General features: G+C 40.0%; 1 protein-coding gene across 3 annotated transcripts; it reads right to left on the reverse strand.

Annotated features, from left to right (window-relative positions):
• On the reverse strand, window positions 1–26243 carry usp31 (ubiquitin specific peptidase 31). 3 transcript variants are annotated; one of them, XM_056241741.1, is made up of 17 exons: window positions 25426–26243; window positions 22771–22908; window positions 17573–17667; window positions 17395–17487; window positions 13494–13629; window positions 13139–13286; window positions 12214–12388; window positions 11924–12035; window positions 11691–11785; window positions 11007–11084; window positions 10433–10562; window positions 8408–8527; window positions 7914–8139; window positions 7645–7803; window positions 4560–4712; window positions 4341–4379; window positions 1–4251 (listed from the first exon to the last, which is right to left on the reverse strand). In XM_056241741.1, exons 1-17 carry the CDS (start codon window positions 25954–25956, stop codon window positions 2759–2761), a joined length of 3921 nt encoding a protein of 1306 aa, XP_056097716.1. In that variant the 5' UTR covers window positions 25957–26243; the 3' UTR covers window positions 1–2758. The 3 variants fall into 3 exon arrangements, with proteins under 3 accessions (XP_056097716.1, XP_056097715.1, XP_056097717.1); XM_056241740.1 differs by having other exon boundaries at window positions 1–4254; XM_056241742.1 differs by lacking the exon at window positions 4341–4379 and having other exon boundaries at window positions 1–4254.
• Window positions 26244–27261: the final 1018 nt, after the last annotated feature.

Below are 27261 nucleotides of genomic sequence, written 5' to 3' on the forward strand. Positions count from 1 at the left end.
TACATTTTTGAGGTTAGACCTCTAATACAGGTCTGTTTTTTAATCATAATTCAACCGCCAAAATACATTGGGGAGATAATGTCATGAATACAAATGATTCTTCAAAGAAATGCATTCTTAAAAAAATAATAATAATAATAAAATAAAAAGTGCATACACATAACAAAACATACAAATAAATTAACAAAAAGCATTTGACAGTCTCATGCAACCAAACATTTATATGGTTTATTATTATTTTCCTCTTTTGGTTGACCTAGACTGACATTTGTATAATAAAATGATGACAGCCCAGTTATAAGCCCACCAAAGCGGGTACCAGTTTGTGAACAATACATAAAAACTGCTCTGGGCCGAGATAAATCATTCCAGTGTGTAAACCAAGAGCAAGCATATCATGTCATAAGACTGATACAGCTTCATAATAATGATAAAGTCATCCGTCCTATCCAAACGCTTGATAAGAACAAGTCATATTAGCATTTCAGCCATTGAAAATATCCCATATACAATAAGACTTGGAGAGGGTAATAGCACTTCTCTGAATTCATGGTCCGAGAAATTCACAACTTAAGAGATGGAATGACATGAAGACAAAATTAATGTAGTGTTTAGTGTATCAGCATTGCAAGCGATGCAGGAATTGTGTGCACTGAATGAATGCTGATGATAAAAGGTCAATATTAGATGCAACACTCCCTACAAACTACATGTGAAAGCATGACCAGAACACATTGCGCCAGCGAAATGTGAAAAAAAATATATATATACAAAAATAAATTCATCACATGGAAACAGGGAGGTCATACCCTAAAGAACAGCTTATGAATTCAAATAACAGTATAAATAATAATAAAAAAGATGGTGTATAAACGAAAAAAATAGCATGAAAATGCAATGCCAATTGCAAATTTTTGAATACATATGGCTAAAGCTAATTTACGTTCTTATATTACAATATTTATGAAATCAAAAGTTCGACAAGTGTGCAAAAAAGCAATAAAAAAACGGAAAATTCATGCTGTTTTCATTTTTAAAAAAAGCAGACATTGATAACCAGACTCGTCTTGTTTAGCAACAGTCACTTGCATAGTTAAGTGCATGCGTCAATGTAATCATGCAATACTGCTTTGTACAAATACTTTTTCAGTGCACATAATATGGACCTGTCGCAAAAAAAAAAGAAAAAAAAAGAAGCGTGCTACACATTAGGTTCCTTGCTAAGTATCTATTTTAAGATATAGTGTCCTGAAGGGAAAGGTTTTTGAGACCGAAAAGCAGCATGAAAATGAGAACGGTTCAACAGTGGCATCAGCACCACTTGGATTAATGTTTTAATTACAGGGCAGCAAGCTGAACAGTGGCCGACGTAATGGCACCATTATGCTAATGTAACAATAATGACTTGTTTAACCTTATATTTCTCCTGTCATATATAACATTTTGAATTAGTCCAAATGAACTTGTCTGAGCTTACTCGAGATGGAAATATATGTATGCCGTTGACAAGTATGCAAAATAAACAGGCCTTTCTGCAGAGCCATTTCAACTGGGTATTAAATCACAAACTCTTGGCACAAAAAAAAAAAGATTTAAAAATGAAACCCCCTTATCGTGGCGGGGCATTACAATCCTGAAAATTATTTTGATTTACATTGATTAAATGTTTTTCATTACTATTGCATATGCACAGTATTTATCTTTTAAATAATTGTTCTCAAAAACACCAACATTCCAGAATAGAGAATGTCAATATATCTGTTCTCCTACAAAGTGTTGAAAACTATTGCACTGGTTGTCCACAGATAAATATGGAGATAAAAACCTTTGCAGGGTTCAACTCCAGCTCACTCAAGCCCAAATGAAAACTGCTCACATATATCGGCATTGGATTTGGCGGGCATGAAATGGTTCAAGTATGATTATGTGGCTTTCAAAATTTCATTATAAAAACAAATATATACAAAACAATTTCATGCAGGGCTTACACTGCCTCCATTAATATTCAGATAAAGAGATCACACAGCATTTTGCTGGAATAAACTAAATAGATTGAGTTTAAAGATTGTCCTCCACTAATTTACCAATCGAAAGATCACATTCACACAGCAACAATTCAGCTATCGGCACATTTCTAAGGGCAGTAATGCTACTTGAACACTTGTAACTGCTCTCGTGTAAAAAAGGATAGAGTTGGGGTAGGAGAGCAGCCTTTGAGAGGTACCAATGAGATTGTTCACTGCTGAACCCCAGTAAGCCTACAGCTTCAAATTCGGGCCAGGTTTCATGATGTTAATCTTCTCGATCTCATACTGTATCAGTGCCAGGGGAACACTGGACTGTAAATAGCACCAAGTGTAGATGTGGAGTGAATTGGTACAGTACTCCAAGGAATAACGCAAGAATCTAATTTCATCATAAGTGACTTGTCCAAAGAAAAAGGAATGGTACCAAGATAAAAAAGTATTGTACATATTGTCCATTACATCTAAGCATTATTCGAGGGAGAAAAAATATATACAAAGTGCTAAGTTAAAACATTCCTATTCAGAGTCATGAACAGTAGTAGATTCATTTACCATACCTTGCCAGAGGCAACGATTTGGTTCCATGGCAGGATAGAAAGGCGCTTTCTGATAATATACATATTTTCTTTGAGAAAAGTAAAATACAGGTATATACTATATACTTTATATTCTTCTTAGGCACATCAAAAAATAGCTGCATTACAGAAAATAATGGAACTGCTATTCAAATTTCACTGAGGCGTCTGTGTTGGCCGTGCAGAGGATTGCATGCTGGAAGAAAGCTTTCTAGAGGATGCCACCTTTTCAAGAGGCCTTTTCCCATTGATGGGAGACTGAAGACTAGTCTCAGAATTGGAAGACTTGGACTTGCCTACTGGTAAGAGAGAGCGCTTGATAGGAGTGGAGGTCTTCGAGGACTCTTTCTCATCAGTACCAGCCTTGCTGGAGCGCGGCTCTGGAGAGACCTGCAGGGAAGAGTTTCCCGAGCCTTCACCCTCGTCAGCATTGAGTTTGTTCTGGCTGCAGGACTTGGCACTCCTCTCGACAGCCTTCTTGGCGAGAATCGTGGCCTTGCCCAGATCGGCCGACCGCCGAGTCTCTTTCTGCCGAAGCGCGCTCTTGAAAAACGAAAGTCCCTTGTCCTCGGATTTGCTGCTGCGGCGGAGGTCTCTTGAGGAGACGCTTGGGGAGCGCAGGCTGGTGACTGAGGAACTACTGCTGGAGCTTCTCACTGGCCTCCTCTCGGGCCGGCTTCCTTCAACAGTTCTAGGTTGGGATGTCCGCGGGGTGCCACTGACTCTTGACTTCTCTGCAAGGGGACTGGTGTGGGCCAAGTCCTTGCTGGAGCCTCTCTCCACCAGCTTCTTCTTGCCAGACACAGAGTTTTTCTCAGCCACCGAGGAGCTCTTCTTGGATGTGGGCGATGGAGAGGCAGAGGATTGGGGAGTGGTAGCAAGGGACGGCTTCCCCTTTGTGCCTCCTGACACCGGAGACTCCTGTGCCTGCAAGGACTCTTTCTTTCTGGAGGGCGTTCCTGAAGGTGTACCTTTGGTACTCTTGGGAGAATCACTCTTCTCTTTTAGATTGGTCGCTTTGGTGCCCTTTGCTTGAGGGTTGGAAGACACTTGGGAGGATGGAGATTTCGTTACAGAAGAGGTGCTCTGGCGCTTCTTGGAGGACTTCTCTGGGTCTCCCTTGGTCTTGGTGGAGCTCTTCTTGCTGGAGGACCCTTCTGCTTTCTTCTCCGACCCAGAGCTCTTATGCTTCTGCTCTTTAGAGCGCACTCCGAGAGTATTCTGGTCCACAGCATTAATCTGGTTGTTGTTGTCAATGGGCTCACCTTTAGAGCTCTTCTTGTCAGTCTGGGTTGGAGCTCTACAATAGGCCTCGTCTAGGATCATTTTCCCATTGCTGTCATCACCATTACCCTCCATCATGGCCAGCGGGGCCTTACTGCTGGGCTGACGTTCATGTCTGCTGTAGCCACCGAAGCAAGACGTGGATACTTTGTCGTCACAAGCTTCTCCTATCCTCTCTAGAGGAGGGGAGGAGCGCGAGTCCAAAGAGAATCGCGAGGGCGAATTGGACCTCATTTGTAGTTTTGCTGACAGAGACCAGGAAGGTTTCATCCCGTTTTCACTGAAAGCCAGAGGACTGGTAACCGACGATCTAGAGGACAAGCTCTGCCGTTGAATGCTTCTCACGAAGGGCCGCGTTGAAAATCCTCCTTAACAAAAAGGACAGAGAGATTTAAACTAATGTGCAGGTAACAGACTGAATGAAAAGAGCATTGGCATGCAGTTTTGTCTTAACTGAGCAAGGCGGGAGATCCTGTGTTAGTAAGCGCTAAAGCTACAAGAGAGAGAGAAGACATAATAAAGAAAGGCAAGAGTAAAACACTGGCACAATGCACAGAATAAGAGGACACAAGGAAGATGAGGGCAAAATATGGTACTACTTGGCTTCTAAAGACTTATTAAAGACACCGGAAAGATAATCATCCATGTTAAGAGGCATAACGATGTTCCTCACCATCATCTTCACTGCGATCACCGGGAAACTCCACTGACTCTGCCAATGAGATCAGAGATGTGCGTCTTGAGGAGGCTCCAGAGGCCAGGCTGGGCGGCCTGCTGCCTGGAAGCCGGTTAACCCAGTGTTCACATAAAGATGAGCTGGTGGAGCCTGAGATCACATCCAGGAGTTACACAAATCCAAAAACAAGGATCTTCATTTAGAGGGCCATGTTTTGCACTGTTGTAAAATTAGATTTTTACCCCCGAAAAAAAATATTCAAAGTTTCTTTACCAATCAATCAATCAAAAAAAAAAAAAAAAGTAGTATGTTTTCTGTTCACTCTCTGACTCGTAGAATTATGCTAGGTACACACCAAAAGATTTTTTACATCTTATAAGATTTTCAAAATGTGATAGACCACAAACATGAGGACAAAAAATCATAGATTTAAGCGTTTTGCTCCTATAGTGTGTGGTTGTGCCATAATGTGACAAAGACAGCACACCACACACGAACAGATTTTCAACCAGAGTCTCGACTGTGAACAAAGGAAATCTCACAAAATCTCGCGGGACTTCAGAATAAGCTTGGCGGACGATATGCAGGAAGAAATTGCGATGATAGTGTTTGGAATGATTTTCACAGAAAAACATTCGTGCTGTTGCCACAAATCAACAAGCTGATCCTCCATCTCTGCTGTCCACATCAATTTTACTTTTTGCAACGCCATGACTGCGTTTGTTATGCTTCCGTCTTCCATCATCTCGCTTTCTGATTGGATATTGTTTCGTTTCACGTGATAATCTCCAGAGCGTGCGCACGTTTGTCATCGGGGTTCCCCCCACACATCAGGATTTCTGATCGTAAATATTCAACATGTTGAATATTTACGATTCGCGATTGGGGCGGCTCCGACGTTCTTCCGAGCAGGTTCGGACACTCTTAACACACCTCACACCAAGGGAAAATCTGATAAGATAATCTGTAGAACCATCAAAATAATCGGGACATAGCTAGGATTGTCGGAAGGGGGAAAATCGGCCCAAAATCAGCCCGATTATCTTTTGGTGTGTACCCAGCATTAAATGGGCTGTTTTGATACTGTACTTTTCATATGTTGTGATGGGCTAACCTATTGACTAACCACTGTGGCCATCAGGGTTGTTGAATACTGAAATAGATAATTGTTGGTCACATGGCAGTTATTGCCATACACCGTGTGATGTTTTTTTTCCCCAAAACAGTTTAGGTTAGGGGTTAGTAGGGCTGGGCGGTATGACAGTATATATCATGACCACAGAATAAAGTGTCTATCGTATGAGATTTTACTATATAGTTTATTTCGCAGTATGTAAATCTATCCATGTAGCACAGTACTACTTAAAGTTATATACACATAAGAGTAATAAAGAAACATGCATGAATGAGAAAATAGAGAGGGGGAGGCATTGATGTTGAGCACAATCAGCTGTAGGGCTGCAACGATTAGTCGACGTTGTCGACAATGTCGACAATAAAAATTTGTCGACAAATATCTTTGTTGTCGAGTAGTCGTTTGATCTCACGTGACCTAATGTAAGGGCCTGCAATCCCGCGATTTGACCGCTACGGCGCTGTAGCGCTAGAGTGTAGTGCAGCCCTTACAAATGCTATTGCGGTAGAAGAGAAAACAGCGCGAATTATGACAGTGCAAACGAATCCGAACTAGCAAGGTTTAGGTTTGGGAAAGTTTCACAAAACTTCAAATCAAGAATGCTGTCGTGTGCAATTTTCACGGAAGCACAACATGCATGTTGGGGTGCAAGAGGAAACATCCCGGGAAAAGAGGAGCCGGTGAGAAGTGAGTGTTCTCCAGCTTACTAACCAGCGGCAAATCTCTCTTTATTAGAGAATGCAATACTACTAATAATAGTAATAATATTATCAATAGTAATATAATTACAGTAATGTGATGACTTATTTTGTATAGAATAAAGCTTGATCGAGCTTAGGAGTCAGGGCTGTTTTTATTATTTTAACACTATTAGTATATTAGGTATTATTATAGTCTTATCACTTGCCTGTATTTGGTTCAATAATCATGAAGACTTACAAAACGAGATGTTATATCCTTCCTATGATATAGGAAGAATATCATGGCAGTTACTTTATCATACTATAAATTAAAAGGTGAATGAGAACGTCTCTGTCAGCTCAATTGTCATGTAAAAAAAGATTGTAATTTTATAATTATAATAATTGTTTGCAGATTAATATTTTACCATTCTTTGTGTCCTGAAGTAAATGTCCCTTTTTCTGTTTCAGTTCTAAGAAAAGCAGTGGGCCTATTAAACAATGCTTAGAGAGCATTTGTGTGTGATTTGAGTTGGACCGAAATCTGAAAACTTAAAGAGAATGACCTGTTTAGTTGGCTCAAAGTTCATTAAAACAACTATTTCAAAAGCTGAAGTGATTTTCTTTTTTTATATTATAGTTAGAATATGTATAACTCAATGTTTTAACTAATTGGAAAAGCTGAATAATCGTTCCAAACTTACTGATTAGTCTGCGAAATAATCGACGATTAGTCGATTAATCGTTCTAATAATCGTTAGATTAATCGATTATCAAAATAATCGTTTGTTGCAGCCCTAATCAGCTGTGAAAAAGAACTCAATGCAGTTGGTGCTAGCGCTGACAGACACACAGCTGAAGCGTGTGCACAAAAAGCTGCCTCTCTCAGACAGCATGCGATCGCACATTCAGTTCTCTTTCGCATCTTATTGTGCTTGAATGGTCAGATAGATGCACAATAATGTCAAAATGTGTGGAATATTCCCGTAAACATATAGTCGGTTATGTCTTAAATTAACATAAACAGTGGGGTGAAATCCGAATGTATGTCAGTAAATTAGATCTGTGCATTCATTCTTAAAGGTACAGCAGCATAGTAAACTGTGCTGTTTAAAAAAAAAAAAGTATGTCATACATTTTAATAATTTCAATTTTGGGGTCCTACGAAGTGGAAATAAAACAGCACCTTCACAAGCCTTCTAAATGAATAAGACAAATGAGTCAGCAAACTGTGTCAACCCAAAACTTAACAAGGAACAGGAGTCACCTGCAACAGAGCTGTTTGCCGACCAGGAGGGAATAGTTGTCCTCCTTTGATAGAACAGAATGTATGCAGTCTGCTGACAGACATCCTCATCAGCTATAGGCTGAACCTCACTGTCATCAAAGCAATACCACTGCCCATCAATGGAGTTCTTACAGTACGCTGTTAAGAGTAAAAACAGGGAATGAAATATCAAATCCACCAATCAAGCAGTTAATACAATACTATTTTGAATACTACACTGAAGTGCCTAGTTCTCTTTAAGGTGTTACCCGTGTAATGCCCTCCATGCATGTTTCCGTGATGGTTACACACAGCATAGAGGTCATAAAGGTAGTCGTCTGGGTTTCGGCCAAGTCCGTAAGGTCGTCTCCATGGTGACCAGTGTGAGGGTAAGCTCCAGCTGCTCTGGCTTCTCTTCACCACATGGGGTGCCATATCCATGCCAATCAAAGGAAATCTCACCATGTTTTGCATCTTAACCCTCCTATCCCCTTCCTTGAAAACACAAGGCCCACATATTAGTAAGTAGGCAGTCATTTACCATTTAGCACACACATTTATCCAAAGATATTGAATAGGAATGCTAACACATATCTCATGGTAGATATTCATGATAACCAATGGATCGCCCCCTAGTGGGGTATGAACCTTTAAGTACTAGTCTAGTCTAAACTAAACTTTAACCACAGGCCACTCTAACACATTTGCACTGCATGTTGGGAGCACCATTTGCGCAGGTGATGTGATTTGATTAGTACAGCACCTGTCTAAACCTCTTGAGATGCAAAATGAGAACATCAGGCAGGGTCCACAGGCTGAGTTTGATCCGACCCTGTTGCAGCTGCCTGCAATGAGGGCAGCGCCAGGCATCGTCTGGGGCCAGCTGGAAGGCATACAGGAAGCAGACATAAACAAAATCAGTCAGAGGGGTTTTACATTTGACAAATCTGGCTGTTTCTTCATTTTCCTTAAAGCACAGCCAGTTCCAAACCCTTTCATAATTGCCCGCGGCCAGCTCTGGCTAACCACAGTGTATATTTATACGCTATGTGGAACAATTCCAGGGTTACAGATGTGTTTGCAAAAAAACTAGCAATTTTAAAACAGCACTGACAGCAGAAATAGAGAAACCTTGACATATGTGTCCACAAAGGCAGCTTTAGAGAAGTAGAAATTAAAGGAGTGTGATAACTCTTTTAAAAAGACAGGTCACCCAACCATCAAAATTCTGTCATCATTTAGTCACCCACATATCGATCAAAAACCTTCTTCCGTGAACACAAAAGGAGAGTTTTAGCAGAATGTCCGAGCTGCTCTTTTCAAAACGAGGAAAGTAGATGGGAGCAGTCAAGCTCCAAAAATGACAAAAGCATCATAAACTGCCTCTTGTGAAAGGAAGAGACAGAAACCTAGGGTGTGTTCACAATTGGCAGGTTTGGTTCAGTTAAAATGAACTCTGGTGTGTTTGGTCCATTAATGCGCACTAAACTAACTTTGATGCGGTTTGACTGAAAATTAACGCAACATGGACCAAAGACATCTTAAACCAAAAAAACAGGGCATGATGTCACAAGATGCGATCCTAAAAAGGACAGAATGCAGGGCACACCTTATTTTTCTCGTCATAGGCACTACGTTGCCCATTACAGTTCGGTACAGGCATCAGAACCACCATCTCCTTGTAGCAGATCTTCAGTTTGTGTGCAACGGAGGAATTCCTGGTGCTGTTTTGAATCCTTTACACATTTTATAAGCTCTTCATAAGTTCTCAGCTAGTAAAAAATACCGTCATATGTATGCACATACAAGTGCATTTAGCACACAGTATTGTTTTGGATGTTCGTTAAAGGGTTAGTTCACCCAAAAATGAAAATTATGTCAGTAATTACTCACCCTCATGTTGTTCCAACCCCGTAAGACTTTCGTTCATCTTCAGAACACAAATTAAGATATTTTTGATTAAATCTGAGAGCTGGATCACTCCTCCATAGGCTTCTATGTTATTGAAACTTGCCGGCCCAGAAAAGTTAGTAAAAACATTGTTAAAATAATCCAAGTGACTACAATGGCTTTATTAAGTTTATCAAGCAACGAGAATACTTTTTGTGCGCAAAAAAACGACTTTATTCAACTATTCATTTTCTTCTCTGTGGGCCTCTGAGTGTTTACGTAGTGTAATAGCGCAGCGCTTCTGTGTTGTACTTCAGAACGTAGGCTCACGCATCACACACATGACCAGCGTCTGCCAATAGTGAGCCTACGTTCTGACATACAACACAGAAGCGCTGCGCTATTACACGACTACGTGAACTCCCTCGAGGCCCACAGAGAAGAAAATGAATAGTTGAATAAAGTCTTATTTCAATAACATAGAAGCCTATGGAGGAGTGAGACAGCTCTCAGATTTTATAGAAAAAAAAACTTAATTTGTGTTCCGAAGATGAACGAAAGTCTTACGCAGTTGGAACAACATGAGGGCGAGTAATTACTGACAGAATTTTCATTTTTGGGTGAACTATCCCTTTAAGTTCCATCGCAAAATATACATCATAAAAGCCAAACTACAAGTGTGAACACGCCCTTAAGGTGCTATTCACTAAAAATCTCGTTCGACAGCCTTGGTCTCCTTTCCTTTTCTTTCTATGGAGTATTTTAGTAACTTCTCCTTTTGAGTTCCACAGAATAAAGTAAGTCATACGGGTTTGGAAGACATGATGTTGAGTACATAATGACAGAATTTTTACTTTAGCGAACTATCCCTTGAGTGTGCACTAAGCCAGACTTTTACCTGCTCCTCTTTGGTGTAGAGCTGGAAGCACTGAGCGAGGGTGCAGGCCTGCGGCTGATGGTGCTGCTCTCTGTGCAGATACACACTCTCAGCATCAGGGATGTACTCTTCCTCAGTGTGTCCAAACAAACTGCGGGAATCAGAACAAACACTGGAGACAAATCTCTAACCAGACCAGTCAAGCATGACTTCCTATCCTATGACTTCAACATATTTATTTTGTCTCTGCAAGATATTTTTCCAATAGTCTGCCAGAGAATGTTTAATACATGCACGTGTGTTGAAGAAAAAAAAAAAAGAAAAAAAAACGAGCGCACATTCAAAAGTGATTGCAATACCCCACATATTGATTGCGGCTCCCTGATTCCCACAAATTATATGCAATATTCCCCCCCTTCACCAATTCAGAAATCAACTCATGAACCTCCAGAGGTTTGCAAATCCTAGTTTGGGATACCCGTATCTATTTTAATGACTCATTAATTTTAAAGTTTGGTTTATTTTTCCAAATATATTGGGGGTCCACTATATAAAAACTACAGAATGGTATTAATTATGGCTTGGTCTTACTTACTATTCCTTGGTCTCTTTGTCCCATTCCACTACAATTTTAACATGAGGAGGTCCTCCTGGTCCACAGGATTTATATGCTCTACAAAGGAGAGATTGAGGAAACAGGATTTATCAAATTACTGATATAGTGATAACCAATGAAATTTGTTGTTCTTCAGCACAACCACATTTTGATTATTTGAAATGCTATTACGTACGTTTTATAAATATTAAGAACATGTTCAATAGGTCAAACGGCCAGTAGAGTTTCTGATGAAGTGCTTCAACAGCAGTCATTACATGCTAAAGCAATGAGTGCTAGCTTTGCCACTCAAGTGCCTGTCCAAGCCAAACATCCCCAAGTCAGGGATCACTACAATAGTAGTGAAAATAATTTTTATGCTTGGCTAAACTTTCCTTTTAACAGATGTTTCAGTATCCAAAATGAAGCAACCTTGTTTTATTACATTTGTTTCATCTAATAATCACCCTGCCTGCAACACTAAAGCGGTTATGAACTTTTAATTTATGCTCATTAAAACATCTAGACTAATGTGATGTCTTTGGAGGGGTGTAGTTAATGGCGCTTTAATAAAAGTACTGAGTATTTGCTGGCTGCACATACATGATGTACATGTCTTTTAAACCAGTCAGTTGGACACCTGAAATTTAAGTTCACACAACACAGTGGTCATGCATAACAAACCTTTCCACAGTTGGGTGACATAGTGGCTGCTCCTCTTGTGGCAAAAGATATGTGATTCCAACCACTCCAACCACACGCAGACTAAAAGGTCCCACCTAAAATAAATAAATCCACTTTATTAGTGCAAGTTGTATGCAAGACAAAAATTATTTATTTGTACTGATCCCACCAGACTAACATCAATTAAAACAAATAAATAGCTGCATTTCAACACCAGCAGAAGTATCACTGACCTGAATGTAAACCCCCGGCCTTAGTAGGTGACGCATTTTCTCCAGAATTTCTTTCTGTAAGACATCCCATGTCACACTGCGCTCTAGATACAGTACGAATGGAAGACCAAACCTGCAACGAACAGATTTTCCACTTACCGTCTTATATTGTCTGGAGGTTTTTGCATACATTTTAAGACATTCTCCACGTAAGATGTTGTGTCAAATATAATGGAAATTCAACTGATGTGTTAGCATGAGGGAAAGACAATAATCAGGGTGTTTTGACTGTTTTCGGCTGCTGCTTTTACCTCCGTCCTTGATGGCCAGTGCAGGCTCTGTTACAGATCAGCAGAATCATTTTCTCACATCCAGTGTTTTTGTTGGGTGATGCTGGATTCATTGCACCCTGCATGAAAGATGGTGTTCGGCTGGTCTCTGCTCCGTATTTCAAATTGTTCTGATTCAAATTTGCAAGGAGGCTCCCTGGAAATCGTTAAAAATGTTACTTACATCGTTTAAAACAAAAGAGACAGAACTAGTAAGAAGAGATCTAAGCTAAGTTAGTTCCTATGTTTCAAAGAAAAAAAGGACTATCTTTAGTTAATTATTAGTTATGTTTCAATAAAGGCTGATTGGTTATGATTAGGATTATTTAACATGACTATACAGTTTTTCTTAAGCCCAAAGTATTCTTCGGTTTTTACGTGTACACTAGGGTATGCGTACAGCATGAGTGACAAAAATATTGTCATCAGCACGGCCTGATTTTTCTAACCGCACGTACTCCGTATGCTCAGCTCACACAATTTCCATTAATTATTTTTTGCGCCAATTAGTTGGTCCAAACTAACATACTAACTTTCGACTGTTAAATAACACTGGCCTGGCCCGTTTTTACTGTTGAAAAAGAAACTGAGACGAAACAAAAAACTCTTGGAGCAACAACAATAAACGACAATGTTGAAGAGTGATTGTGTAAAGGGCTTAAGAGATACACACACAAGTAATAAAGACTTCTTCATCAGTAATAACTTCTGGAGAGAAATAGCACAAACCAACACTGGATAAAGATGAAAAGTTCTAGTAAGCATGCGTTAACCTGCTATTTTCGCGCTTGCTACGAAACCGAGAATATTTTGAATACGTGTTTAGCTGTAGGCCTACGCTAAGTGTTTGCGTCAAAACTGACGTATACTTTGGGCTTTAACCAAAGTGCAATGCATGAAAAAGTACCTCTTTTAGAGCGAATGTTTTCTAATCTAAAAGTCTCAGGAGTTTCAAAAGCAAAGACTGAGTCACTTTCTTGAATGATATCAAGATCGTCGTCATCGTCACAAAAGGAGCGGTGGAAACCGTCGTAATACATTTCAGTCAGGACAAACTGCACAGACATAAGGCAAACAAACAGGAAACGGCTTTGCTTGATGACGTTATATGGGAAGACGAACACACAAACAGCAATTACTGTAACCCTCTATCAGTGCCCACACCTCAATATTAAATGGAGAATCAATATTGTATTCAGGGAAACAGTAAAGATCTTTAAACCAAGACTCAAATGATGCAAAAAAACCTGTGGAAACTGCACCTGGTCTGGTGGGATCTTGGTCTCACGTGATACGGCCTCTCTCAGTCTGGACACAGTGCTGTTGAGTGGTACGGCCACACCAATCCTCATGCAGTGAGAGTACTTGCCTTGATAAACCACGGTCACATACAGAGGCCTGGGGAAAGTCAAGTGATGAAACAAATTAATCCAAAGCAACTTTTGGTGCACAGAGACCGCCATCCCAGCGCAAACAAGGGCACAATAATGAAAATTCATGGATCGCACCATGAAAAGTTCAAACCTACAGCCTTTTGGTTGCCAACCCAGATCTTTAACCATTAGTCCACATCACCACCTAACTAGGGATGCACGAAATATCGGCCACCATATCGGTATTGGCCGATATACATGTTCATTTTTAATGTTAGCATTATCAGCCCGATGAGAAAATGTGGCCGATATATTGACGCTGATAAATAATGGATTATTTCCTTTAGCTGAGGCACTTCAGATGAGCACCGTTTCCCATGATGGTTTTGAATTGCTTGAAATACAAGTGCAACATGTGCAGCGCAAGTCAGTCTTAAAGGCTACATAAAATTAAAATGAGAACATTATAATTGTGCGCTGGGGACATGGCTTTTAATGTTGAGACTTTGTTTTTAATCAGGCTCTCAAAAATTCTTCACAAATGTGGATTTAGATTTATCGGCCAATATATCAGTTATTGACTTACCAAGGGCACGTTCTCCCCAAAATGAAAATTCTGCAATCCTTTTCTCACCGTATGTTGTTTAAAACCCATAAAACTTCCATTCATCTTCCAAACGCAAATGAAGCTATTTTAATGAACCTCAGAGATTTCTGTCCCTCCACTGAAAGACCACACAACCAAAACTCTCAATGCTTCAAAAAGTTCATGAAGACACCAAGTAATCCATAGGAATCACTTCACAATGCAACAATGAACTTCACTGGTTGGTTACTGCGCACCAAGCAAGCATGTTTGAGTTTACCATATTTGATGAGCTCTATGTATGTGGGTTGATCATTGTTAATAATGTGAATAAAAGCCTAAATTAAATCTGTTCATCTCATAAAGCAGAGATGGGCAAACGTGGTCCTTGAAGGGCCAGTGTCCAGCAGAGTTTAGCTCCAACCCTAATCAAACACACCTGAACAATCTAAACAATTTCTTCAGGATTACTAGAAGGCTACAGGTAGGTTTGTGTTATCAGGGATGGAGTTAAACTCTGCAGGACAGTGGCCCTCCAGGACCAACATTGCCCATCCCTGATAAAGCAATTGTGTCTCTTCAGAAGACTTGGTAAAAGATATCCATATATGTATCGAGCAGTTTAATCCATGTCTTTATGAACTTTTTGAAGCTTTAAAGTTTTGGTGGAATGGACATTGGATGGAGGGACAGAAATCTCTTAGGGTTCATTAAAAATACCTTAATTCCTTTCAATAATTGAAAGTCTTATGAGTTTGGAACGACATGATTGCGAGTGAATAATGACAGAATTAGCATTTTTGGGTGAACGATCTTTTTAAAAAGTAATGCTATTATATTCTTACCTGAAAGCATCGTTTAGAATGTAATTTAAGTGAGGGTTTAGATAAAAATAAACATTAAAAAGAAGAGAAAAAAAAAACATTAATTTAAAATCCAAGCAGATACACCGTAATGCACTACTTGCGGACTTTTTTAATGCATTCAGCAGTCTGTAAGGACTGAAAGCATTTAGCATTGCTTTAATGATGCTTGATCACCTCTCCAAATGCATTAGGAAGCAAACTCGTCTCTAAAGAGGAAACGCAGTGTGCAGTGGCCCCAGAAGACGAACACTTACTGGCTAAATCAACAACTCTTCATTAAGATCTTCCCACGTGAAGTGGCATATCAAGGAAGGGTAGGGAATAAATGGCCTATGAAATAATACACAGAGATAACAGCAATTGCGAAGCATGGATAAACAGAATTAAGGAGAGGGCAAATGAAATCTACTCCCACAGACTGTGACGACCAGGGCAACTATAAGTCAGCGCTTAAGTTGCACATCGTTGAACTTCAAGACGAAATTTCCTCTTTCTCGGATCGGTCATTCTTCATGCTGGCAGAGCATAAGCTCTAAATCTACTCTCTCTCTGCACTAATGTTTTTCAGAGTGGAGAGACGCCGACAGTGCAGAAAGCTACTGTGGGTGGAAGGGTCAAAATACCCCCGATTCCTCTTTATGATGTAGAACTTCTTGGATTAGGGATGATATGAAATCACTGGCAGGGTTTTACAAAATAATGATGTGGAAGTGAATCCAGCCCAGCTATTCTACTCTCCCTGGGACTATTATTCACTGGTTCATCATCTCTGATGTACTATGAGGGGCAGGTGGGCTGTAAATCACTGTCTTCTAATAGTACGCCGCCTGTAATCATTAACGTGTCCTAATAAATTCAGCAACTTAAAAAATGCTTCTGGATTAAACCAAGTGCTCTCCTTGATCAACCACTTCACTGGCCTCTTAAAAATAGCATCTCAGGAGAGAAGCAGAACTGGATAATAATTTGAAGGGAAAAAGTATATTTTTAGCACCTAAATCAAAGAGAAAATGGCAACTTCACAACTTTTGTATTTTATGAAGGAATATTTTGAGAAAAAGGAATTTATGCACTATCAAAAAAAAACAGACATCTATGTCATATCTGTGGTATGCTGTCAGTTTCTACAGAAAATTTGTTGAACCAATTGGTTTAACACTGATTGCTAACCGCCACAACTGGAAAAAGAGCAGCAGAAGAAGAGACGATCTACGCACCAACCCAAAACAACATGGCACGCAAGAGCTTGCTAGAAGCCTATATGCTTTCGATACATTTTTGTGATGATTTTTCCTTTTTGTACGTAGCCAACTGCAACTGTGACTTCTGTGTACCGTTACACACCTAATATTATATATATATTAAACATACTTTTTGACATGGAACAAACTTCACTCACGTGAACAACAGCAATAGCTTTTCTAAAGCCCTTTAACAAAAATATGAGATTCACACCTCCACTTCACTTGCTCCACAAACTTTCATTGTAAGGTTTATTAGAATGGAAGATACTTTTATTCAGCAAGAAATAGGATTCATAAAAATTAACAAACGTGACAGTAAAGACATAATGTAACAAAATATTTATATTTTAAATCAATGCTGTTATTTTGAACTTTCTATTCAACAAAAAAAAATAAAAGAAAAAAATAGGGAAAAAATGCATCTCAGTTCCCACACAAATATTAAGCAGCACAACCGTTTTCAGCATTGATGATAAATAATAAATGTTTCTTAAGCAGAAAATCCGTATATTAGAATGATTTCTGGAGGATCATGTGACACTGAAGACTGGAGTAATTGATCACAGAAACAAATTTGATTATAAAATTGTATTAAAAAGTTATTTTTTTTTAACTGTATTGTTACGGTTTTTACTGTATTTTTAAAGCAAATAAATGCAGCTTTGATGAGCATAACATAATTCTTTCAAAAACATATTTTAATCGGTCATTTATCCATTTATACAGATTAGTCAAAGCAACAACAATATGTTTCATTGCTGGTAAGGATATATCGTGGGCTGTGACACAGATCCACCCCAAAATTTCCAGAGTTAAATGAAGCCATTAGCTGTATCTGAATGTGAACTGAAAGTCCATAGCTGACTAAATTAACAACATCAGTCAGCAAATCGAACGCTTAATCTAAACTTTGCAGAGATGTCCGAACATATTTCTTCATATTCATCCTACCCCTGATGATCAGTCTCATCATTAATAAAGAAATGACGTAGGTCAATCTGCCTTTATGTCCTCACTACAGATGAAACATGTTGCTGTCATGAAAAAACAGAGCAAGGAAATTAAATCAGGGTCTCTCTGACATCAGTACTTACCGTGAGTGAGGTAATGGAATCGGGAGGGAGATGCAAAGAAAAGGATCGAAAGTGTTGCTCTGTTTCTGACAGTGGGGACAGGTAAGCGAGGATCTGGAATCAACAGAGGTCACAGTGAGTGATTTAAACCAAGACAAATATTTAAGTAAAGTCGACAGACAGACAAGAATGATCATACCTGTACTGAGCTTGAAACAGCTCTTGGACAAATGAGCCGGCGGAAAGAGGAGGTGAGGGTCCCTCTAATGCTCCATCATCTTCCTCGATAGGTGGCTATGGTGACAAACATGAGAAGTGTTCACAATACTAATACCAGTAACTCAAGAAAAACAGGAAGGTGGTAAAGTATTGAATATTATGCACAACAGATTTGCATATGATACATCAACATAAACATGGTGAACATAAACATGGTCCCTAAAGGGACATGATGAACCGCATTTACTTAGTTGTAAGTCTCGAAATGCCCCGTTTAAACAGCAACTGACAGTAGCGTCTTGAATACTTTATATGGGAGTCAAGCTCATATTCTCTTACCAGTGACCAAATTAGGAAGCACTTTATTTTACAGTTCTGTTATGCATGTACTGTATACTTGTTGTAGTAATTACAAAAAATGGTACTAACTAGGTACTAGTCTTAAACATACCCCTAAACCTAATCTTAAACCATGTAGATACCTTATATTATTCAGTACTTTCTTGGTAAGCACACTAAGTACATTGAAAGTGCATGTACTGTAAAATAAAGTGCAACCCCAAAGTAATATCAAAGATGGCAATGTCCATAAAACTGAAAAGTCTTATCACTTTTAACATAAAAAGATTGAGCCATGAGTTAATCCGTCAAATCTTCATTAACCGACAGCAGCTTCAATGCAAACTAAAAATGCTAGACGCATGTGTTTAACCGTTGTGGTTGCCTCTTTTGTAGGCATCTCACGCACACACGTTTCAGTCAGGCACAGAACAAAACTGATGGGAGCAGTTTCGGTGGAAAACTGACTGGATCTAAAAACCTTCAGATGAGTGGTGTCCCCGACTAAGGATTTTCATCGTCAAATCAGAATCGTCAAGTCCTGCCTATAGTCGACAAATAGTCGAATCATGTGTGTGGTGTTGGGGAGGGGGCGGGGCTTTAACATTTTAAAGTCAGGAGTTTCCCCGGTGGGCCGATAGTGTTTCGAGGCCGCGAGGGGCGGTCTGATAATAGTTATACATTGCAAGTTCTTAGCAACACCATCTGGCGGCCCGCTGCTCAAACTGTGCAGCCTCTCTGCTCAACCCGTAAATAAATCCATCGAGCCGCTGATTTAGTTCTTCAATGGTCTAGTGGTAGATATTTTGCCTAGCGTGTCAGAGGTTACGGGTTCTAATCCGCACTCGCGTAGTTTTTTTTTCTCACTCTCATCAAAACCGAATATGTGTTCATCATTGGTTACAGTCTATATAAAGCAGGGACACAAACGTGTTGTGCATTTTATTTTGTGATCTCACCGGAACGAATAGAGAGTCTCCGCAACGGCGATAGATTGAACAGCGCGTCCGAGTGAAGACTGCGCGCGCCACAAGAGAACAGAACTGTATCCATGACACTGATAGCAGCGGACATGAGCGCTCAGCTTGATTGAAAAACAACAGATTTTAGCGCTAGATCTCTTATTTAATAGCGAACTAAATTAATGCTCTGCTAGTTAACTGGAGATTTTTTATTTATTTGTATTAGGTGCATCCGTGCAATGTTTCAAAACGTGGTGGGGGACAATATTGATCCTGAGAAAAGAGGTGGGGACATGTCCCACCCGCAAATTACGCCTTTCAAGAAGAAAAAAAAAATCTAAGATGACATAAGGGACATATACTATCCAAGAAAAGCTCATTATTGTTTATCATTTACATTATTAACATCTTAACTATGTATATGTCCCTAAAAGGGTGGATATCTACCCATAATTATTATTTTCAGAGTCCCTGAGCTTGACCAATATGTATTCCTTATAGTTAAACATGTCACTATTTCAGTAGAATGCTAAAAACATGAAAATCATGTCCTTTTTTTCCCCCAACACTTATGAAGCCAAAATGTCACCGCATACCAGGAATGACCCCTGATGAAGACGACTTCACTGGATCTAAAAAAAAAAAAAATCAACCCATACACATCTTATTAATAAACCATACCATATAGCCTAAAGAAAAGCAGATGAACGCAACGCGTTTTATTATACGTTAAGCATTTTCCTCCCATAGAAAACCGTTAAAGAAAAAGCTTTACGCGACTTTCTATTGGAGGAACGCGTTGCGTTCATATTCTGGGTTCATCTGCTTATCTGCACATAGAATGGTTTCTTATGGTGTGTACTGTGTAGCCTACTGTGTACATACATTAAGCACTTAAAAGTGCCATTTAAGCGTTTTAAAAGCTTTTTTAACATTCAGCGTTTTTGAATGTCCCGAGAAAACCAACTTGTTAACGTTGGCCGGCAAAAGTGCGAACATGGTTTTCCTGATGCTAAATCCAGCCTTGGAGAATATCCTTTCTGATGGTGTGCATCTTTAGATTTTCTTATCCCAGACATTTTTAAAGATTTAAATCCCTGCCGACAAGACGCTCCTCTGTCGGTCACCTATCGAAAGTGAAACTTAAAGGGATAGTTCACTTTGAAATTAATTTTTGATATGTTTTACCTTACCTCAAGGGGATCTGAGATGTAGGTGTCTTTGTTTCCGCAGAAGTTTCAATTTTGATATTTTTAGGTCAAACCGTTCTTGTCTGTCAGTCATATAATGCAGGTCTATAACTTCCTCAAAGAGCATGCACAGAGAAGTACAAATTAAACATTATTTAATGACTCGTAAATGTAAGTACACATTGATGGTCTAAGACACGAAACGAGGGGTTTGTGTGAGAAAACGAACAGTATTTATATCGTTTTTACCTCTTGTAACCACAGCCACGTCCAAGTGATCTGAGGGCGCGGGCGCTTCGGTCTGTGCGTTACAAGAGGTAAAAACGATATAAATACTTTTTCCGGGAATGAGGTTTGTGAGTCCTGAAAATTTTTACGGTTTTGGTTATAGGAAGCGGTTAACTCGTCACTCTATAATAATCATACTATGTGCGAAAGGAATAACGCATTAAGAACTAGAATACAGGACTGACAACCGTATTCTGCTGCTGTGTGAACGTGGCCTATATACTAATTCATATAAAACTTGAGAACACATGATCAGATCACCACAAGGAATGTGTCAAAGGAAATTCTCCAAATTCACTAATTTTTACTGGACAGTACATGTGCTTTTAGCACGCTGCTGCACATATAAAACCATTCAAAGGTTTGGGGTCAGTAAGATGTTTTTTTCTACTATAGGCTACTTCTATTCAGCAAGAACACACCAAATTTACATTTACATTACATTTATTCATTTTTGCTGACGCTTTTATCCAAAGCGACTTACACTTGCTATATTTCAGAGGTCGCACACCTCTGGAGCAACTAGGGGTTAAGTGTCTTGCTCAGGGACACATTGGTGTCTCACAGTGGATTCGAACCTGGGTCTCTCACACCAAAGGCATGTCTTATCCACTGCGTCATCATCACCACCCCAAATTATTCAAAAATGACAGTTAAGACATTTATAATGATGCAAAAGATTTCTATTTCAAATGAATGACGTTCTTTTGAACATTCTATTTATCAGAATCCTGAAGAAATAGTATCACGGTTTCCACAAAAATATTAAGAAGCACAACCGTTTTCAGCACTGATGATAATAATAACTGTTTCTTGAGCATCAAATCAGCATATTAGAATGATTTCTGAAAGGATCATGTGACACTGAAGGCTGGAGTAATGATGCTGATGCAAATTCAACTTTGCATCACAGGAATAAATTACATTTTAAAATATATTACAATAGAAACAAGTTATTTGAAATTTGTAATAATTCTTCACTATATTCAAGTTTTTACTGTATTTTGATCCAATAAATGCAGCACTAGTAGTGAGCATAAGAGACTTGCGCATTTAAACCATCCAAAACGCTTTATTTCCACTGTATGTATGCTACAGTATACTGTAATGCTGTCAACTGATCTTGACTTGTATTGACCCAAGAACATTCCTTAAAAACCCAGAATTAACATGTTAGACCAGAAAACATCTGTAACTTAAAGGGTAACTAAACCAACTTTTTTTAATTAATGATCTGTAAGACTGGGGCTTTATTAGTGCTATTCATTGATTCGAGTAACTTTTTTGACATTTGGGTATAAAGTGTTTTAATTCTACAATATATGGTGTAAAAACGTCTGAGTGCTGCCCTCTTCAGGTTGAACGGTGGCTACTGCAGTTGAATTTTCCTATTGGATGTTTGCGGTAGTTTGTGACGTAGCGGTGAGAGCTGACGTAAGCAGGTTTCAGCTTACCACGCCCTTGGTACGAGCTACCACGCCCATGGCAGTATAAAAACCATCTTGTTTCGTCAAAACCACTGTAGCGAATCAGGAGTTGGAATTGCGAGTATTGAAAACGATCAGGATAGAGTATCCGTTCATCCCCTCTATCTCCGCTGGGCTCCGCCCACTTTTCCAGCATTTTTCAAATATTGCCAGTGGGTGGAGTCAGGCTCTGACCAGGGGTTTAGTTACCCTTTAATATCTACTCAATCTAAGCGCACAGAAGGACTGTCGTCAAACGTCAGAGTGAAGGTGCATGCATATGATTATGCCGTACCATAAAGGAAGAACTTGAGTAAATAAATAAACCCCCAAGACAGTGTGAGTGATTGGTAATCTGAGAGACTGACATTCTCTAATAAGTTTAAGATTCCAGCCAAGCATCTGACTCTCCAGGGCAGTGCAAGTCAGTCGGCCAGGAAACTGTCAGCCTCCTGCTCCTTGGCACAAACTCTTAGAAACCACAACGTACATCTAAATCAATCAGACAAGCTGAATGACCTCATGCGAGGATGCAAGTGGCTGACCCTGACCAGGACACCAAAGGCTGTAAAAAGAAACCAAACGAGCCCTCCTCCAAACAGGACCGTAGGATGTGACTTAATGTCCCACGTATTTGATATAATGCAGAATTTAACTCTTTTAACTCCTAGCTGTCATTCCAGGGCAGAGTGGCCCTATAAATCCAGCCACGTTTGGCTCTTCTCCTGTTCTGCCATTTAAAACGATTGCAATCTCAAGCTTTTATGGACCTGCCAATACAATCCCCCTTCTGTGCAACCTTTGTAAACAGCAAGAGTGGTTAACGGTCTCCAAATTCAGCTGAGCTTAAGAGGAGAAAACTACAACTTCCTTAGACTAAGTAGCTATGCACCAGCAACACATTCAGTCGTTTCACTATGACATCCGCAATACCTTTATAGAGGCTATGATGTTAGGGTGTACAAGATGGTTGAGGTCTTCATGGACACGGTCCAGTAGCCAGAGAAGGAACTCCTGGGCGTCGTGCTGTGCATTTCCACGGTACTGCAATGCACTCTTGGCAACAGCATTCTACCAAAACACACACAGTGTTAGTCAAGTTTGGAACAAGGCGGCATGAATGTTTCTGATCTCTAGAAGCAAGAACATATGGAACAGCTCCAGTCAGTGTTGACAACTGAGCTTTTTAGGGGTTTACCTAGTATTTTGAACCCTATAAAGCCATATCATATTTGATAGGCTAATTTAGACCCCGTAGAAATTCATCTATCTCAACATGATCAAAGCTTTGCTGAAAAACCTTTTGTACACAATCTACTTCATGCCTTCTGTCGTCTGATTGATCGTTTTGTTTTTTCAAGAAAAGGCCTTTTAGTATAATTGTAAAAATGTCCACCTTAAGGTTGTGGTCTTTTTGCTGTAAACTCTTTAATGGGTTTTATAAAGTAAACGTTAGAACAACTTATATTGTTATTAATATTTCAAGATGAACACTTACTGGACTGAAGCAACGTAGGATTGATTGATTATCCATAAACAGAAAGATTTGTGCATATCAAATATGATACATACACATATATGATACATAAAGAGCTTTGATCATATAACTGAGCATTGTATATCTTACTAAAGACATACTGGGATAAACTTATATTTATATGCATTTTATGCAAGTAGTCTGCTATAATGTAACAAAGATCTCACTGATTTACATTAGAAGCTAGAATTCCCTCTTACTTTTTGGGCATATAAATAACATCTGCACCAAAATGCCTATTTTTGCTTAGTTTAGTTGTCCTCTAAATAGGATTGGGGTGTTTTTGTTCCCTCTTGCATGAGCTAAAAAACATGGGCCACAAAAGGCTGATGTTTTAAACATCACACAAAACAAAACTCACATGCAAACTTTTTTCATGGCTTGCTTGTAGTTGTAAAGTGTGATATGAGAAACTATTTACACCTAGGCTAATCTTTGAAGCTGACTAGTAACCAACCAAGTGTGACGCAAAGATAATAACTGAGTGTTCAAACACCTACAAGCGTGCTGATTGGCTAACAAACATGGGTCACAGTCAAATTATGTTTTTGTGTGGTTTACAGACATTAGTAATGAGAAGTTAAACATTTCCATTAATCACTTCTTTTGAATGCTTTCTTTCTGAGAATAAGAACAATTACAAAACGAACTCACTCGTCGTATAATCGGTTCTCTGCAAATTATGAAACAACCAAGTTAAATTCTCGGCTTATTGATTTATTGAAGGTATTGACTAAAAAACGCTCAAACTGATTCAGTCCAATTCATGAATAACCTGTTTGAACCATTTTTTTCTTTTCTTTTCTTTTTTAAGTTGGCATGAACCGGAAGTTGCAATACTCTTTTCTTCCCTACTGCGACATATATCCGAGTGAAACGCTTCTCAAACACGAAAAAAAATCCTTGATTTTGTACATTGGGAATTGATTGGATGGTTGTGGTTTGCTATTGCTGTGATCTTATGTGAGTGGCTGGCTGTCCCGCCCGCCCTTACACTAGTAAACACTTCATCAGAGGCCCTGTCCCAAATGGAACCCTAAGCCCTCACGATCTTCCTCTGAGTGCACACTTTCCTGACGTAACGCCGCTTTGACTGTCGGGTAGAAGTCTGCCGCGGAGCTTGCGGGGTCTGCAAAAGTGCGCATGGGCCGAAGTATACTTTGGGCAAGACTGCCCAAGACTACAAGTGCACATGAAGTGTGGCATTTGGGACAGGGCTAGAGAAGAAAAATCGATCTTAAAGGGAGGGGAAGGTATTTTGATTAAAGATAACGGTTTCACTTTATTTTTGATGGTCCCTTTAACACATTCTGTTGACTTTAAGTAACACTGCACCTACATGTCTAGAGTGTTAGTAGAGTATCAGTAGACTGGTAGGGTTAAGAAAATAAGTTGACACGTAGTTGCAAACTAAGTTACTTATAGTCAGACTCAGAAGAATGTCTGTTGCCAGACCTTCAAAATAAAATGTTGGCATATACTACTAATACTCTGAGTTAGTTGACACAGACACATAGTTGCAAAGTTACTTATAGTCAACAGAATGTTCAAAATTGACCATCAAAACAAAGTTACCAAGATTACAGTGCACATGAATTAAAAATAATAATAATAATTAGTAGACTGGTAGGGTTAAGACATGACCTGTTGTAAAGTTACTTATAGAATGTCGGTTGGGGGAGCATCAAAATAAAAAAGTTGGCGATATTAAGCAGACAGTCTACTAATACTCAAATGAGTTAGTTGACGTGATGCAGTTACTTATAGTCAACAAAATGTTCAAAATTGACCATCACAAAGTTTTACCAAGATTACAGTGCAAGTGAATTAAAAATAATTATTATTTTGTGTAGGGATGAATCATTTATAATAATTACGGCAAAATAACTCCATTTTGATTTTCAAGGTGACATGGTTCATCGAAAAGATCCTACTTCCACAGAGCTATCAAAGAGACGAGTGTCATTTTATGAATGGTGAAGGCAGATATGTAAAATATTTCCAGGTGTGTGTGAACGACGTCGTCGTGATAATCCTTCGCGTGAACTTACTTTGAAGTCTCGACTGTGCTGAGGTGTGTACTCAAAAGTCCACAGGGCTCGGACCAACCCCGACAGCTGCTCGGTCACCTCTCCTTTGTCCTGACCGCCCTTCCTCTGCACGACCCCGTTCGTCTTGGGTTTCTCCTCATCCTCCGTCTGACCGCCTCGATACTGCTCCAGCGCCAGATACTCCGCGAACAGCTCCGTGTTGCTCAGGCACTGCAGAATAGCGTTCATGAAACACGTATTGCCGTGGTTTTTCAACCCGGACACTCCGGGGATTTTGTCCCCAGACAGAAACCCCCCGCAGTCGCTCTCGTCCGACGCGACGGACCCCTTGCCTTCTTTCTTGAAGGCAGTGAACCCCCCATCGTCCTTGTCGCCCACGGGCGCGTGCAGCTCCGAGCTGAAATGCGAGAGTGTGGACAGAGTCTTCAGGACTCTGCTCATGAAACTCCCCACGGAGCGCACCGAGCCCCGGCGGAACAGCTTCTTGCTGAAGCCGGACTTCTTCTCTTTACCCGAAGCTTTGCTGGACATGCTTGAAGTGTTTAGGGCATCCCCTCTCTCAGTGATAATCGAGTGCAATCGCTGGCTGCTTATTTAGAGCATAACATCGACTCAATATCTGGCATGTTACTTCTCAAAGGGCTAGCTAGCTGGAGGCAGTGCCTCTATTATCCAAGTGTTTGCTTCAGTGACACAACCCGAATTTGCCTTGAGAAGATGCATTGTGAAGCGCTCACGCCTGCCACTTTTTCAGATATTTAAAAACCTGTTATGTGAAGTTGGCAGTAACCTAGCAGCCGGTTATTAACTTGCAGCTGGTTGTCTATCTATGACACACTGTATTATGTTCACTGGCTCCCCGGTATAACCCGCTACTAAACAAACCGTTTAGGTTTGCACGCTGCCTATAATCCAGTGAAGTGATTTCTACTAGCAAACACAGTGGCTAACTACTAGGCCTGCCGAGGCTAACGTTAACCGTTTGCCATGTCAATGAAACGACGGGCAAAAGTTAATTTCTACCGGAGATCCTGTCCAGCATCAGCATCAGCATCAAACGCGCTTGACTGCCGCGCGTGATCAAACGCTGTAGGCACGCAGATCACTGTCATAATACAGGACAGTGGTTAGCTCGCGCTGCTAGTGCGCTAGCCTCTAACGTTACCGCTTCTTCATGCATAATTGAACGATGCACTGCAACTCCACCCAGGCAATGACGCTGTGTTCCGATAGCTAAATATGCGAAGGCGAGATACTTTAGCTTGTTTTTTTGTCTAAGTTATATAGATTTGAAGTTCATCCGTCGCAACGACCGCTTTCCAGCGCGAGCCCGATGCTACAGTACAGCAGCAGCAGATGCGCGCGACCGAGCCAGAGTTCGTCGTGCACCGCAAATCCGTAGTGTTTTCGCGTGTTCTCGTTGACTCAGCGGTTTTCTTTTAGCCCGTGCAGTTTGAACAAGTCTGGTGGATTCCGATAGTGATAGTGGTGTGTTGGTGGGCCGTCTCGTCCTCGAGAGCTTTTCTAAAATCACTGACACTGCAGGGCGGCGGTGCGCCGTGACGTCACAGCCCAGCAGCAGTCTCGTTCAGGTAGTTTCTGGCTACTGTATTGGTGTCAATGGATTAGGGGTGTCCTCAACCTCGAACGAGTCATAGTACTTTATTTTTCACTATCAGACTACTCGAACGCACTGGATAGTGCACGACAATAACATATTGTTTTAAAACACGGTTTGCCATTTTATCTATGGTCTACTATTAAGCCTTTACAGGGTGGTACCCCCACAGCCACCCAGTAAGGCTCAAGTACGCCTAGCCCTTTATCAAACCAGAA

This window comes from Rhinichthys klamathensis, unplaced genomic scaffold (genome assembly GCF_029890125.1).
Source record: "Rhinichthys klamathensis goyatoka isolate OS25496 unplaced genomic scaffold, OSU_Roscu_1.1 h1tg000670l_1, whole genome shotgun sequence".
In the NCBI taxonomy this organism is placed as follows: Eukaryota; Metazoa; Chordata; class Actinopteri; order Cypriniformes; family Leuciscidae; genus Rhinichthys; species Rhinichthys klamathensis.